Source organism: Leptonychotes weddellii, chromosome 4 (genome assembly GCF_054177405.1).
Source record: "Leptonychotes weddellii isolate Sample4059 chromosome 4, ASM5417740v2, whole genome shotgun sequence".
Classification (NCBI taxonomy): domain Eukaryota; kingdom Metazoa; phylum Chordata; class Mammalia; order Carnivora; family Phocidae; genus Leptonychotes; species Leptonychotes weddellii.
Window position 1 is genome coordinate 4,008,753 of NC_138372.1, and position 16,796 is coordinate 4,025,548.

Genomic DNA, 16,796 nt, shown 5'->3' on the forward strand with positions numbered 1-16,796 from the left:
TGAGGGTAGGACTCGGGCACCTGCACTCTGCACGTCTGGGGCTCAGCCTCCTCTTCCCACCACTTCCTACCTTGTAATGATGAGACAAAGGGCCTTAAAAGCTTTGCTCCAAGACTGTTAGCATGAGCCCTGGGCACCCCAAACTCTGTCCCCTTCCCCTGCTGGAACGGGGACAGCCCTACACTGCTCTGCCTCTGCCCAAGTTTCTAAGACACCAACAGCAGGATAAAGACCATGACACCAGGTGTATAGGAAATAGTTTATTTCAAAAAGTATATATTGAAGGCATCTTAAAATCTTAAACAGGATTCCGGACACCTAGGCCTATAGAACAAATAAATAGACAAATCTGCCCCACCCTCTGGGGTTGGAACTAGATGTTGGACACCAAAAGGGGCATGTCCTTTAGTACACAAGAGTCTCTCAAATCATATAAATATAGAATACTTTATAGCAAATCAGCATTAAATACAAGTCACTGAATTTTCATAACTTAATTTGTCTCACAGACCGAAAGTTCTGTACATCCAACACACAGACGGCCCCACCCCCAGCTGGCCCACCTCTGAGCCCAGTCAGTGTGCAGACATCCCCAAGTGGTGGAGGCCTCAGCGCCAAGGGCCCTGCCAGGGGGAGCAGGGGGGGCAAGGGAGGGCCGTCCCTGAGCCCGGGCCCCCAGCTGGGGTCTGCAGGAACCTGCTGCTGCTGAGGCTGCCGTCTCCCCTTCCTGCCCCTGGTGTTCCAAACCAAAGACGGGGTCTGGGTGGGGGAGACCCGCGAAGTCGAGAGCGAGCGCAGAGCCACCAGCCGCCACCTGCGTGGCCGCCAGACGTGGGGGCGGTCAGTCACGTGGTAGCTAGTCACAGTGAAGTCCCAGAAGGAGTAGGAACCAGGACGCGGGGCCCCCGCCGTGAGGGAGCTTCTGCAGGGGAGGCCACACAAAGGCCTGAGTGGGCACCAGCGCTCAGCACTGACCGCGCCTGCTGTGAGGCCCACAAAAGCTGCTTTTGTAAGAAAAACAAGAAGGTGTCTGCAGTGCCCCGTCCCAACAAAAATGCATTACAGGATACCTCTCCCTGTAAGTCACTGACCACGGGAAATCCTTGACCTTGACTGAGCCCAGCCCCACTGGTGGGAGGCCGGGGGAGTTCCAGCAACCATGGCACGTGTCCACCTGCCCTCGCAGGGCGCGCCCACGAGGTCCAGGCCTGCGTTCTTCCTCTGGGAGGGCGCTCTGCAGATGACCGGGCAGCAGTTGCCACATCTACCTGTGTGACATGTCCCCTCACCAAGTGGGCAGGCCCCAGCGGCTGGCACAGGGCCCCATCAGTCCTGAGTGGTGCAGCCCTGGCCTCCCCCCTGCTGCTGCCAGGAGACAAGCCATCCTGCCTGGGCAGCCTCACAGAGCACGGGCGACCTCCGGGGGCTTAGGCTGCTGGGAAGGCACCGAGCCAGAGACAGGCATCCCCAGCCCGGGGAGCGTGGAGTCAGACCACCACCTGGGGGACGACAACACTCCTACGAGGAGGGCTGAAGGTGAGACCTGGGCATGAAGAAGCCCAGGCCCAAGGGATCCCACAGCCCTAGGCCTGCCCAGCAGGGGAGTCCCAGGCAGGCCCACCACCCCGTCTTCCCACAGCGCCAGGCACAGTGGATGTGCGGAGGTGACCAGGTGGGGGACGCCCGAGGGGATGGGAGGGAATGGCTATGAGCTGGAGCTGCTCCAGCGGGGGATTCCGGAGCAAGGAGTCTAACCTGACCATGAGGGCATGAGGTGGGGACCCCAGCCTACGACTCTTGAGGCCACAAGACTTCCTCCCCAGAACCACCCATGCCCTCTGGCCAATAAAAGTGTTTCAGGGCTGCTTATGGAGGGATAGTGCTAGAAGGTTTTTCTTCTCCTGGTAAGAACGCATCTCCAACTTAGTTCACTAGGAAAGGCAACCCAATGAACACTTGCTTTCTGTGTTTCTAATGAGGGAGATGGGAACATCCTCTTCTTTGGAAGAAAGACAAATCCAACCAAAAGTTACTTGGGGATCTGGGGAAGACAAGACCACTCACTCCGCAGAGAAAACCAGGGACCCCTGAGCTGTGGAGTTTCCCAGGAGCTCCTCCTGCCACCCTCCTGGAGAAGCCCCAGGCTTTGGAGGAGTGGGGGGCGTCACCCTGTCCTGCAGAAACGGCAGCGGAAGACATTAAGCAATCAATCCAGGACTCTGTTTTTCGCTGCCTCCCTCCCCACCTCCCCCTTTTTCTAAGGAAGGGCCAAACTGCATTTCAAACCTTGCAGCCAACTGTGGGGGCTGCTCTGCCCAGGGCTTCCTTTGGAAGCAGCAGGGTCCTTTGCCCCCATGGGAGGGCGAGGGCACCTGCAGCCATCTGCCTGGCTGGGCTTCCATGACAAACTCCCGGGCCTTCCAGTAAGAAGCTACCACCTGGCACCTGTGGGCTTTTGCGCTCTCCTGCATCCACCTGGGAGGACAGTCCCGGAGAGGTCTCCAAGCAGGTGGCAATAGGCCAGCTGGAGGGGTGGGCGGATGGGGACACCCAGCGTTTGCCTCAGCCCAGGTTCATTGGAGATAGGATTTACTCAGCACGTCCCTCGGGGCCCTCTTCAAGGCCGCACTCCTGTCCGGTCCCACTGGGCTGCATCGCTGGGATCACCCCAGTGTTTCAGTGTGACACCCCAGCAGGGGGGAGGAGCTAGGCAGACAGATCCCCTCTGTCCGGGAAGCTGGCCCACTGGGATGTCCGGCACTGGACGTGGAGTTTGGGACCTGCTGCAGCCATCGTCGGCCTGCTTCCCGATGTTCCACACTGGCCTGGGAAGGCCAGCCCGGACCACTCCGAGACTCTCAAAGGAGGACTGAGACCCACAAGTAGCCCTCCTCTCTGAGGTGGGAGCAAGGAGGCGTAGGCAGGGGCAGCAGGAGGGGTCACCTGCTGGAGCCAGAGACCTGGGCTGGCACGGAGGCCGCTCTTCCTGGACCGAGGGAGGGGCGTCTGCAACGGGCTGTGGTCCCAGCAGCTGTGAGTCAGGCTCCACAAGGACAGAAACTCTCCTGGGGTCAGAGCCTGAGGCTCACTCAGCAGCCCGAGCCCAGGCTCCACCTGCCGAGCCCAGCCTGTCCTGGTGCACGGAGGAGGGGCTCACCGCCCCCGCAGACGTGCCGTGTCACCTGCACCGAGGCCCTCCCCGGGCCGGGCCGGGGCTAGTGCAGCTGGCCGGGGCTCTGCGGCAGCCGGGGCCGGGCCACATCCAGGTCGCTGCTGCCACTGGCCAGTTCAAAGCCGCGCCCGCCCGAGGGCATCTGGGGCATGAACTGGCGGAAGATGCTGACGCTGCCATGCCAGAAGGTGGGCTCTGGGAGCCGTCCCACGACACTCCAGGCCCGAGTCTCTGGGTCATAGGCCTCCACCACGTCAGAGAGTTCAAACGTATTGTCGTAACCACCTGAGACGTAGAGCTTCCCTCCAAGGACGGCCAGGCTGCCCCCCACGTGCACCTGCGGGCCAAAGGGGATGGGCAAGTGGAGGCTGGCAGCCAGGGCAGGGCTGGGACCCCCCCGTCTCTCTCCATGGAGAAGGTGCCCAGGACCCTCGGGAGAGGTGGCCTCCGCACCCTTCCCAGGACAGACCTGCACGCTTCCTACACCCCAGCTCAGAAAACAGGCCCCAGGGGGTCCCAGGCCATGCCTGGTCCCTGTGATGCTGGGAGGCTGCTGGAGCAGCGAGTCTCCCCGCAAGCAGCATCAGCTCGAGGCAGGCTGGGCTGGGCTGCTCTCCCCGTCCCACAGGTGGGAAAACAGCCTTGTGGGGCTGATGGAGGCAGAGCCAGGTCTGGACCAAAGTCTGAGCTCTGCCCCGCAAAACCGGACCACCTCATCTTTCCCAAATTTGCTCTAGTAACGGGTAGGTCGTTATGGGGAAAAACAAAGTTACATTTCCTAAACGTAACAATGTTAAACTGGGATGTTGGGAATTGTGACAGTCGTCACAACTGCCATGCAGAGGTAGCATGAGAACGGGTTTGGAAATTTTAAGGAAGACAAAAAAGATGTGAGCGGATTTATACAACTCTCTGGGACTAAGGGAACTGCCCACGTGGCCAAATGCTGCCACGCTTTCCCAGCTCCATCACAGACCTCTCTTCTCAACAAACGGAGAGGAGAGACCCTGATCAGATAGCAACAGTGTCCTGTTTAGGGTACACAGTAGGCACTCAATAAATGTCTTCTCAGGGTCACTCCTGTCTGACCTCATGCTCTCTGCTGTCCCCTTGTTCACTCTGCTCCAGCCACACTGGGCTGGGGGGCTTCTTCTACGACCACACTAGGCACACTCTGCCCCAGGGCCTTTGCACTTGCTGTCCCTCTGTGGAACGTTCTTCCCCACATGCTCTCTGACTTATAAAGCAGGTACCCAATAAACACGGGCCTGCGTGGATGAACTCGCTAAACTGTCTGACCTAGGGATTTATGTAAGGTCTCAGTGCCCCACAGTACAAACTGAGGGAAAAACCAGTCCTCTCTTAAGTGACATAACCCTGGGAAAGGCCTCAACACAGGCCCCACCCACCAGGACTAGTTCCCAGACACGTCATGGCAACGCTTTGGCCAGAAAACAGGACAAGCCTGTGCTTCCAATGCCAACACGTTTGCATATTTACCTGATTCATAGATGGGATCTTGTCCCATTCGTTCTTTGTGGGGTTATACACGTCCACCTCCGCAGAATCGTCCCTGTGGGTGGGGGGGGGAATGTGTCAGAGCCAGGAGGAAGCATCCCTGGGTGTGAGGAGCTAGAGAGCAGGGCCACACAGGCCCCTGTCGTTTGGGAACTTCTTTGATGCCATCTGAAGTCCAGAGGCCCGTGAGACCCTAGCGCTGGTTTGCAGGGGCCAATTTCAGGCCCTCACACCTATCTGGCTTAGGCTCTGAGGCCTGAACCAGACTCTGCTTCTCAAACCTGAAGACACAGCTTCTGGTGCTTAAACCCTTCCCACCGCCCTACACCAGGGCAGCCTCCCTGCCCTCATGGCGGCCCCACTGGCGGCCCCACTTCGGATCTGAACTCATCACAGCTCTTCCCACCCATCTGCTCTCGGTCTTCCGATCTGGGCTCGTCTTCCCTTCCATGGCTGACCGGGCCAGGCCAGCCTCCTGCCCGCCCCACGGCACACTGCCATGCACCCTGGCCCCGTCCGCGGTCAGCCCCCCAAGTCTCCTCCCGTTCCCTGCTGTGTCCTGGGTGCCCAGCAGGACAGCCACGGTCACGGGAAGGCCACGGTCACCAGTGCTGCCCTTCCCTTTGGGGTCAGGATCCTGCAACCTTGTTTAGCATCCTCTTGGTCCCTGCAACAAAAGGCTCAAAGGCCCAGCCTCGAAAAGCAGAGACACGAACCCCCAAACAGCAGTGACAGCAACGAGTCAGGGCTCAGCAGAAGGGCCAGTCAGCTGGGCCTCGGACAGCACACTCCGTAGCAACTCCCCAACACCACCCGCCGCCGTACGCGCAGGGGCGACCGCGGACTAAGGGGCTGGCTGCATTCCACAAAAACCGTATTTATGGACACAGAAATGTGAATTTCGTGCAACTTTTCACATAAAATACCACTCCTGCTTGGATTCTTTTCCCCCCAACCATTTCAAGGTGTAAAAACCATTCTTAGTTTGTGGCCCCCATGAGGAGGACAATTAGCTTGGCCGCCCTCCCCCAGCACAGAGCTATAAACTGCAGCCGGAGGTGCCAGGCTGGACGGTGCTCCCAGCATCTCCTCCTGCGGGGGGCTGGGCACCCCGGCCAAGGAGTCGCACACAGGGACCGGGCGGGCCACTGGAGAAGGGAGGGGCCCAGGGCAGCAGCAGCAGCAGCTGAGGAGCTGAGGCCTCGGCCCAGCACTGGGTACTTGTGGACAGGAGCTGCCCGGACAGGTGGCCTTCTGAGCAGGGCATTACGTGGCTTATTAGGCAGCGGGGTGCATGAACTGGGTGGCTCTGGGACGAACACTCAAGTGCATCAGAACGAGACCCCGGGCCTTGCCCGCACTGTTCCTGCCGAGGACAACTGGGCTGCCTTTCCCCGCTGCTCACTCTCTCCGCCTGGTTTGGGGGGCGGGGTGTTGAGGCAGAGCTGAGCCTGCCACCCCCAGGCTCCAATGGCTTAGGTGAACCCATACAAATGCTAACAGTGGGCATGGGGGGCACCCTAATGCTTCCACGGGGGGGGGCGGGGAGGGCGGTTAGCAACTGACAAGAAGCTCCATCGTGGAGGAGCAAGGCACAGGGGGCCTTTAGGGGGCAGACTGGTCCTTGAGCCCGTTTTGCTCTAGGATCACAGGGCACGGAGGACATTCTCAAAGGCGCTCAAGCTGGAACTGCTACCGAAGGGCTGAAGCCAAGGTTCTGGCACTCTGAGAAGTATTTATAGCTGTCCCCAGCCCCTCTCTGAAGACATCTACCTTGACTTGGGGGAGGGAGAGCTGGGTAAAGGGTCAGATGATGTTTTATAGCAGGACCAGAGCTAGGGGAGATCCCAGGGCTTTCTCAGAGCGGCCCTGTAGGTTCCTGGCATACAAGGATGCGTGGCAAACGGTGCCATCTCTGTGCTGAAGGTGCTCACCAAGAAAGCCTGAGAAGGGAGCCTTGGGTCTTGGGGAGTGTGGGGGGGCAGACAAAGGCCAGTGCAGCTTAGAACTCGAGACAAGGGGAGCCAAGTACATACTTCCTTGGAGGCTCCCCATTCAAAGCCCCAGCCTAAAGGGGACGGAGGAAACTACAGTTCAGACCTTACCCTTCCCTCCTGGTCCCACAGCTTCAGACAGGTTCCAGGCCAAGGAGGGAGGAGCAGGGACGCACACCTGCAAGCGCACGCGCGCACACACACACACACACACACACACACACGGAGGCTGAGCACAGCAGGCAGGAGCCCCCGGATGCCCACTGGCCCATGACGAGGGGGAATCTGGCTGTGGCAGGTCACCAAGACCCCCTGGCCACCCATCTCCGCCCCACACTGGCAAGGACACAGCCCGGCCCAGGGAAACCATCATACCAGGACCCGGGCTGGCTATCCTTGATTCAAACCTGGTGCGTCCCGTACGTCCCCTACCCCCAGAAGCCTCCGTTGCTATCTGTGAAGCAGGGATGACCAGCGGTGCCCATCTCATCAGATGGTCATGGAGATCGACTCGGAGACAGGCCACAGAAAGCTCAGGGCCCTGCCATGTGCTGACTCTCATCATCGTCATTGTGTCCCCCAGGTAGCTTTGGGGCCGGCTCCGTCCCAGGTCCCTCCCTGGTCCAGTGCGGCTGTGGGGTCCTTAGAGAGCAGCATTCACTCTGCAGGACTGTGAGGCTTCCCTGTGCCAGCTCGGGTAGGGAGGGAATGGACAGGACCTGCACACATGCACTGAAGGCCCAAGTGCTGCTTTAAATCAAGGGGTGGTCGGGGCGCCTGGGTGGCTCAGTTGGTTAAGCGACTGCCTTCGGCTCAGGTCATGATCCTGGAGTCCCGGGATCGAGTCCCTCATCGGGCTCCCTGCTCGGCAGGGGGTCTGCTTCTCCCTCTGCCCTCTTCCCTCTCGTGCTCTCTGTCTCTCATTCTCTCTCTCAAATAAATAAATAAATAAATCTTTAAATAAATAAATAAATCAAGGGGTGGAGCCCCCACCTACCTCCTGCACCTGGCGGCCGAGCGCGGACACTCTGCTAGGTGAACACGGGGTCCCTCTGACAAGGCAGCACCTCCCCAGAGACTCAAGGGCCCAAAGAGCTCTCCCCTAGTCTTTTTAAGATTCAGAATCCCTCTTAGGTAGGCCAGGTTCCTTTATAACAAGGGCCTTCTGAGAACCACCAGGACTTAGACTGGGATCCTCCAGGTGGAAGAGCAGGCAAAGCAACACATTTTATTTAGCTTCTAGGAATCTCAAGTTCTCTGGAAGGACCCAACTCTAATCAATCAATCAAAGGCTCTAACTCCCTCAGTTAGGATCCCTTGGTTAAGGAGACCCAGAAGCCCACAGAAACTGTTCTAAGAAATGGGGCAGAACAAAGGCGCCAGGTTGGAAAGACCTGGCTGGGATCCCAGCTCAGGCTGCCTCCTCATCTACGAAATGGGGAGCACAGGGAGGACGTACGTGCCTCAGCACCGGGCCTGGGAAGGAAGACTGAGAAGTGGCCTTGGCCGCTGGGGACTCACCTGATGAAGTACATAAGTCCGTTCAGAGTCACGGTCTTGGGCGCGAAGGACCAGGGCGGGAGCTGGCCGCAGTCCACCAGCGACCACAGGTCGGCGTCCGGGCAATAGCACTGCATCACCATGGTCTCCTCGCCGGCCAGGGAGCCGATGGCATAGACGCGGCCGCGGCAGGCGGTGGTGGAGCAGTTGTCCATGGGGTAGGTCATGGGCTGCAGGGCCTCCCAGGAGTCCGCAGTGTGGTCGTAGCGCTCCGTGCTGTCCGCGGCCACCACGTACAGCAGCCCGTCCAGCACGGAGGAGCTGTGGTACTCGCGGGCCTTCAGCATGGGCGCCACCTCCGTCCACTCGTTCACGCTGGAATTGTACCTCCACACGCAGTCATAGAGCCGGGAGCCGTCAGACCCACCTGCCGGGACGTGCAGGGGACAGGTCAGCCCATGCTGACTCGGGCTGAGTCACCCACCCCTGCCTCCGTGAACTTCCCCGAGGGAGTCTCCCAGGGCAGGAAGTAACTTCACTGGGTTTCAATGGAAACACCGGTCCCCTCCCGTCCTCTTTCACCAAAGCCGCGGCTGGGGGCTGGCTCCATGCTGGGGCGAAGTCCGTGCACATGCTGACCAGAGCCCGGGAGGACAACAGAGCCTCAGGCCGTAAGAACACTGCTAAATCTGTGTGGGTCAAGCAAAGGCCCTGTGGCCGCAATTCTGAGTAAACCGCAATCTCAGTCTGGACGGCCCCATACACTGTCAAACACCTCAACTGAACCAGGGCATCCGTCTCAGCGCCAGAACTTCTGGCGAGCCACAAAGCAGGTGGGTTAAGGTGCACAGGGACTTGTTCAAGGAATTCTCGCCTTCCTGGGCGCCCCACCCCCAAAAACAAGCCAGTGCCAGGACAAGTGGAGAGGAAATCTACTTCACTCTGCACACAAGAACCTGACAGGGCAAGTAACAGGCGTGGAATTCTGGGGCCTCCAGTTCTTGATTTAGGTGCAGGTTACCGACATGTGCTCTGTCCGGGTAAATGCATCAAGCCCTACAAGTACAATGTCCACCCTCTCCACGTTTCTTTCAAAAAAGAGCTAGCCCCCCAACCCCCCACCAGTGGGGCTGGCTGTAATTATAAATTAAACCAGGTCTTCCCAGCACGTTAGCATTTCCACAGTGTGAAGGGACCCCCAAGAACCCTGGGGGTCGCATCCCCTACTGTCCCCAAAGTTGGTGCCACAGGGCAGAGGATGCATGACATTCTGTCTCATAGCCTTGAGTTTTTTAAAAGACAAAGCTCTTACAAGTGCACTCCACCTGCTCGCTTCCTTGTAAAGGGTAACTATCCAAGGCAGCTGAAGCCATGCTGTTGCCCCATGAAATTCCCTACAGGCAGCTGTATGGAATGACCCAGCCACCTGTCTAAACCCACAGGATTAGCTGCTCCGCTGAGACATTTATGGAAGGGGTGCGCAAAGTTGGGGCGAGTCTAACCAGTTCTGGGAGGGAGTTCACCGGCCAGACTTTCGGATGTTGGGAGGGCACAGCTCCCAAGCTCAGGGCCAGTCTCAGGTTGGAAAGGGACCCATTCCAGCATATTCCAGCAAAGGCTGAAACAGAGCAGCAGGCCAAAGAGGAACTGAGCGTGTCCTCAGGCCAGGATTCCTCCACTTGTCAACCGGAGGTGGCGGGGGACGGACGAGGACGACGACGACAACGACGACGACACACCAGAGCTCAGAGCTGGCTTTCTCCTGAATGTGCCGGGCTGGGCCGGACCCCGGCCCCAGTCTCGGTTCACTGACTGATAACAGCCTTCTGCAGGGCCCAGTGCTTGCGGAGTCGGGTTCTTTCCTTATATAGCTGTCACAGAGACCGCCCCTCCTCACCCCAGGGAAGGAGGTAGCCCCATGTCTGAACTGGGATTCATCTTTAATGAAAAATGTGGGAGATGCCCAGGACCAGAGCAGGCTGGGACCCGCCCAGCATGACTCGGCAGTGTTTTGGGGTTTGGGCCAAGTAACTGGAAGAAAACCTCTTAGCATGTGACCATGTTTACAGTCGCTGGGCCGCCAGCAGCCTAAACACCATGTGACCCCTAGCGCACAGCCTAGGTGCAAGCCTGAGGGAACCTTATCGCTGGTGACGGAATGAGTGCGTCAGGGGGCCCGTGTGGCTCAGCTGGGCGGGAGAAATCCCTAGGACCCGGAACGGATGTCTCACAGAGCTCCAGGCCCTGCCTGTCCCTGGATTTCTTAGGGAGAAAGAGAAAGCACCCATTGTGTGGGGTGAATGACCCTGTATCCTCTATCCAAATGGGGGTGGGGGCACCTCCCGGGCAAGGAGTGGGCTCATCTGTCATCTAGGCTGGCACCCCCGCACCGGGAACAAAGAGACCACAAGCAGCTGTTTGTCCCCGCTCACACAACGGTCTTCTAGGTCGAAAGCCCCAGCTCTAGAAATGTACCCACTGGCCAGCTGGGAGCGGGGGGCCGGGCAAGGGGCCGCTCGCACGGTGGGGCGGTCCCGGGATTCACAGGTTCCTCCAGCGGGAAAACGCGCTCTCCCACGGGCGCGGGAGGCTAACCCAGGGTCCTCCCGGCGGGCCCCCTGTCCCCTCACCCGTCACGTAGATGTCGTTGCCCAGCGCCACGATGCTGTAGCCCCCGCCCAGGTGGTCGGGGAACTCGGCCAGGTAGCGCCACTGGCCCGTCTGCGGGTTGTAGCAGTCGACGGTGACCAACTCGTCGCAGTCCTGGTCGCAGCCGCCCACGAGCACGAGGATCTCGGCGAGACCGGTGGAGGGGCGCGGGCGCATGCGGGGGCAGGGCCCGCGGTCGTGGCGGTCGTAGCGCGCCGCTTGGAAGTCGCGTGCCTCGCGCAGCAGGCGCAGGCAGGGCGGGCAGCGCGCCACCAGCGGCTCGGCCTCGACGTGCGCCAGCAGGTAGAAGCGGCGCACGAAGGGGAGGCGCACAGCCTCGAGCAGCTGCGGCCAGTGCGCGGCGCGGCGCGGCGGGTCCGCGCGCACCCAGCGCAGCGCCAGCTGGTAGGCGGCCTCCTCCTTGGGCACGCACAGCCCGTCGTCGTGCAGGTAGCGCAGCAGGCGCGCCAGCGGCAGGCGCTCCAGCTGCTCGGGGCCCAGCTCGCCCACGTGGCGCAGGATGAAGCGCTGCGCCGCGCTCGCCAGCCCCGCGCAGCTGAAGGCCTCGGCGAAGTCCTGCATGTCCAGGCAGTTGGCCAGGTCGAGCTGCTGCTGCAGGAAGGCGCCGCACGCCTCCTTCACCGCCGGGAACTGCAGCAAGTCGGCGGCTCGCAGCAGCGGCTCGGCGTTGTCGCCGCTCACCGCCACGCGGCCCGTGTAGCTGAAGTCCAGCAGCAGCTGCAGCATGTCGGGCGGCACGCCGTGCAGGCGCACCCGCTCGGCGCGGCTCTCTCGCAGCTGTCCCGCGAACATGGCGCGGAAGTAGGGGCTGGCGGCCGCCAGCACCGCGCGATGCGCGGGGAAGTCGCGCCCGCCCGCCGCCTCCAGCGTCACGTCCAGGAACTTGCGCTCGGCGCGGAGCTGGCTCAGGCCGCGCAGCAGGCTCAGCGCGTGCGCGGGGTCCGAGAAGGGCAGCACGGCCAGGGGCGCCGGCCGCTCCATGGCGCCGTCGCTGGGGGCACTGGAGCGCGCCGCGGCCGGGGCCAGCGGGAGGAACGCCGCGCGCTTCGCGCCCGCCGCTATAAGTACTGCCGGGCGGCGCGGCCTCGGGGGCGGGCCCTGGGGGGCGGGGCGTCGCTGGCCCCCGCCCACTTAACCCCTCCGGGTCCGGCGCCGCCGCCCGCCCCGCGCCCCAGGCTGAGTCACCGGCCCGCTCGCCCCGCTTCCGCGCCTCTCCGGGGCTGCCCGCGTCCCCCCGCCCGAGCCGGGCACGCCGGGCGACGAGTGTCCTCTCTCCGTCCGGGGTCGGGGGCCTCTAGGGCCCGCCCACGACCCACCGGGCCCGGCTGCGGAGCGAAAGCCGGCGAAGGCGAGCTCGGCGCCCGGAACCCGAGCCACCCCTTTCGCGCCAGACTTCCCTACTGCGTCGGCCCCTGAGCCCCTGGGCGGCTCGCTACAATGCCTTTTTCTTGTTTTGTTTTGAATTCCACTGGTTCCAAGGGTTGCTAGATAGCCTTATCGCTGGGCTGATTTCAAAGGACAGGATTTTTACAATTCAGGACCAAAGCTTGAACAAGTATAAGCTTTTTAGGTGACGTTTTTTCTTGGCGCATTTATAAGTGACACGGGGCCGGATGCCAGGAATCCGCTCCACTGTGTTCCTGCAGGAGTTTCAAACTTGACTCTTAGGTCATTAACTTTCGTCAGGGCACAAGGCGCAGTTTTAGTTGCCGATTCATAGAGACTCAGGCTCCAGAGCTGTCTTGAGAAGGGGAAAGGCCTGCTCGGGTTCGACCCCCAGACCTCCTGGCCCCCCTCTCCTGGAAATGGAAGGCAGAGAGTAGGAGACAGTCGTAAGAATTCAGAAGAAAGCACTATGAGGCTGAACAAAAGGCTCAAGGACCAGAAAATTACAATCATAGAAGTAATGTAAATAATTCCGGGGAAAATAGTTTTTCCTATTCCAGGAGAGGGGACACTAGGGGCCTGGGGACAGTGCCTTTAGTTCAAGGTCAGACAGGGGAGTGCCTTGAAAACCAGGGGTGTGGGCGTTCAGGAACGTCACAGTCACTTGTGGGGTGACTGTGAAGAAAGGAATCTTCCTTATTTTGGTTCCAGGAGATACAATGCCAGCACTTTGAACGTAGCCACGGTTTTTCTTTAATGTACTCTTTGCCCACTTTTAGAAAAGACCCTTATTTCGAATCCAGTCCTTTTGTTTCTCGAAAGAAACCTGGGTTTTGGTTATTTAATAGCCCCCACCCAGGCCCCGTGGGCCTCACAGACATTCCTGGGGAACGCCTCACCCGCTTGCCCACGTGTGTCCCCGGGAGGGGGGGGAGGCAGGCACACAGGAGGTGGGAGGGGGGGATGGTGTCATTTCTTGGTTCCAGCTAAGTCAGTGCAACCTTTGGAGAAGACATCTTGTTTTTATTTCATCTCTGAAATGCAAACTGCAGGCTTTCCCTTGTCCTCGTGAATCTCATCATCTTGCCATGAGAATGTATCTGGTCCAGATTTCAGCATGGGAAGCACAGGCCTAAGTAAGAAAACATTCAGGTACCCAGGCAGCTGCCTGTTGCCCATAGATGGACTGTTCACACAGCTATTAACGGCAGCGGCAGCATTCCTGGGCCCAGGAGCCCGGCCAATAGCTTACTTGCACAGGCTTTGTGACAAGAAAGTCTGAGTAGCCAGGAAGTGGGATGTTTGCAGGGAAAAGTACTCCAGTCCCTCTGGGTCAGAACACGTCCACCTTGCAGAAAGCAAAGCTTTAATAAATCAAAAATATTTCGATAGTGAATGTTTCGTGTAACTATTTAAATAAATCAACCTTACTGGGAAGTCTTGATGAATGATGATGCATATGTCTATTGAAATGGAAAGATAGGGGCGCCTGGGTGGCTCAGTCGTTAAGCATCTGCCTTTGGCTCAGGTCATGATTCCAGGGTCCTGGGATTGAGCCCATCGGGCTCCCTGCTCCGCGGGAAGCCTGCTTCTCCCTCTCCCACACCCCCTGCTTGTGTTCCCTCTCGCACCGTGTCTCTGTCAAATAAATAAATAAAATCTTAAAAAAAAAAAAAGAAATGGAAAGATATTCATGCTATCCTGTCGAGCTGTACACTACCTGTCGGTATTATCACCCAATTTGTTGTCTGTATTCATATGCCTACAAGACAATTGTGAAGGTAACCTATTCTCTAGGTGGTTAGGTTTGTTTCGTTTGTGCTTGCCTGTATTTTCCATTCTGTGTATTAAGGAAATAATACGTTTAAAATAAAATTAAAAATTCAGTTTTTGAGAAAAAGGGTATATTAATATCCGGGACCTAAAAGGGGAGCATTTGAAGCCATGTGTACATATCTAAGTCAACAAAGGAATTTGGTCAGAAAATAAAGAAACAGATTTAGACCCATCAGCTGTTTGGAAATTTGAAGAACCTACTAACCCAGGCACGCTATCTAGTTCCTTTTTTCACTCATCAACCTTAAGAGTTGAAGATGGGAATGTGAGAAATTCATTTACTGAAGTATGACCATGTGATTGATATAGTTGGCGAAATTTTTTTTTTTTTAAGATTTTAATTATTTGACAAGAGACCTAGTGAGAGAGGGAACGCAAGCAGGGGGAGTGGGAGAGGGAGAAGCAGGCCTCCCGCCGAGCAGGGAGCCCGATGCGGGGCTCAATCCCAGGACCCTGGGATCATGACCTGAGCCGAAGGCAGACGCTTAACGACTGAGCCACCCAGGCGACCCGTAGTCGGCAAACTCTTGAAATGTCATTCCACAGCCTGCCATGGTAGAAACACTAGTGTTTGGGTAAGAAAAGTGTTAAATCTAGTCAACGACCCATAGTTTAGGGGGAAATGTTTGTATTTAAAGATTAAACTTCTGGGGAGAGGGCAGCTGGGGGGCTGGGGGGTGCGGACAAAAAAAAAAGATTAAACTTCAACCATTAAAGTTTTAAAAATTTACCTCTTCCACAATCATGAAAATGGTCTCTGCCTGAGTAACTTCTTCATGATAAAGTAATTTAATGAGATTTAACAAATAATGGTACCATTTCATTTTAAACATTCAAACTATGCAATTTTGATATCTGAATTCTAATTTTAGGCAGACAGGACAAGAGGTCACTGAGATCATTTTACAAAAGCCACTGTTATCCTCCTTCCCCCCCACTTTGTGAACATTTAGGAACACATACTTTTTAGCATTTATACCATCAAAAAAGAGATTGCGCCTTTTTTCCTATCATACACCCTGATTCTTTTCTGCTTCTGGACCACCTAAAGTGTGGCTTGTAATAAAACTTACTCTATGTAAACTTTTAAGGAACGCTACAGTATTCCCTATTTATTAAGTGCATTATATATGTAAATAATACGGTAGATCAAAACATTTCAACACTATCTGGCATAGTGTTAGCTATTAATGTTTATGGTTTACCGGTATGAGCCGTAACACAGCAAGTTCATTTGATCTCTGTGTATAAGTTATTTTTCTTGCTATATAAAGAGCTGACAATACATGGTTTAAAAATTATTTATTAATGACTTAAAACTATTCATATATATATATATATTCATACAGTGGTCAAGGTACTACAAGTTGAAACAAGACAATTTGGGGGAATTATCACGTTTTTTTCTTCTCCTGGAGATGGAAGTGGGAAAGTCAGAAAATTGCAGCTGGGAACGATCCACAGGAATTCCATAGTATTAAAGCTGAACAAAAAGCTGAACCACCAACAAGCATTTCTGGGAAAGACAAACCTTTGGTTATGTTCATGCCCACACTCAAGCACTGAGTTATAATGGGAGGCAGAAAGCTTTCCTGAATGTTCCCCAAATGAATGTAGTGTAGCTGGTGAGATTTAGAAAGGTGAAACTGTATTTGGTAACCCAATTAAAATAACTACATTCTGCAGTTACTTACTGGGAAACTGGTATTCTTAGTATTTTAAAACTTGTCACAACCTGTCTAACATTGGTTTTTTCCTTCTTTTCCAAATAACTATAATCATCAGATTATAATATATATATATATAATTTTTTTTTTTTTTTTTTTTAGGCAGAAAACAAGGAATCCCAGACTCCCAAGAATCTGGCTACTGTGGCTAATGCTCTTGCATTAATCCTTGAATTCCAAATTTGCCCCCTGGAGCCCAGGTGTAGTGGAGGACACCTGAGAAATAGACTAGATAAACCAACTACATTTCCCCACGTGTACATATTATGCTATTGAATCTGGGTCAGTTATTGGTATTCTAGCCCTTCCCTGAGTCTAGGGATGGGATGGTAGATATAATGTCTAAATCTCCTCCAAAGGGCTAAATTTCTAAGGGGAATCAAAGGACGGAGGCCAAGAAGGTCCTCCATGAAAATATTGGAGTGGCAGGCAGGGAAACAAGCAGACTACATCAAGTAGTATTGGTCACATCTGTGTACTAAGAACTACTATTTATGAATCACTTACTCAAGAAATATCTATTGCGGGACGCCTGGGTGGCTCAGGTCATGATCCCAGGGTCCTGGCATTGAGCTCCACATGGGGCTCTCTGCTCAGTGGGGAACCTGCGTCTCCCTCTCCCTCTGCCTGCAGCTCCCCCTGCTTGTTCTCTTTCTCTCTGTCATATAAATAAATAAAATCTTAAATATATATATATATATAAATATTGAATACCTATTCTGAGCAAAAGTTATCACTGTTACATGACACAACCCAGGTCTGGAATGTTCTTTCCTCAGTGTGACTGAGTGGTTCCATTCAATATAGATCCCTGAATTCTAGGGTTTTGTCTTCAAGTCCATTATTATTATGAACAAATTCTTTATTTCACTGTCTTAATGGGAAGGGGATTTAATATTTCCTACGTGAAAATTACATCATTGCCAACAATTATCAGTTACAAAAATTCCCTCTTATTTGTACTTCACCTCCAGTCAATATTCTTTTTGGCAT

The 16,796-nt window shown here is 55.9% G+C and overlaps 1 protein-coding gene across 1 annotated transcript; it reads right to left on the minus strand.

Annotated features, from left to right (window-relative positions):
* Positions 1–247: 247 nt before the first annotated feature.
* KLHL21 (kelch like family member 21) lies at positions 248–11,895 on the minus strand. Its single transcript, XM_006749240.3, has 4 exons — positions 10,815–11,895; positions 8,206–8,611; positions 4,673–4,745; positions 248–3,509 (listed from the first exon to the last, which is right to left on the minus strand). Exons 1-4 carry the CDS (start codon positions 11,833–11,835, stop codon positions 3,216–3,218), a joined length of 1,794 nt encoding a protein of 597 aa, XP_006749303.3. The 5' UTR covers positions 11,836–11,895; the 3' UTR covers positions 248–3,215.
* Positions 11,896–16,796: the final 4,901 nt, after the last annotated feature.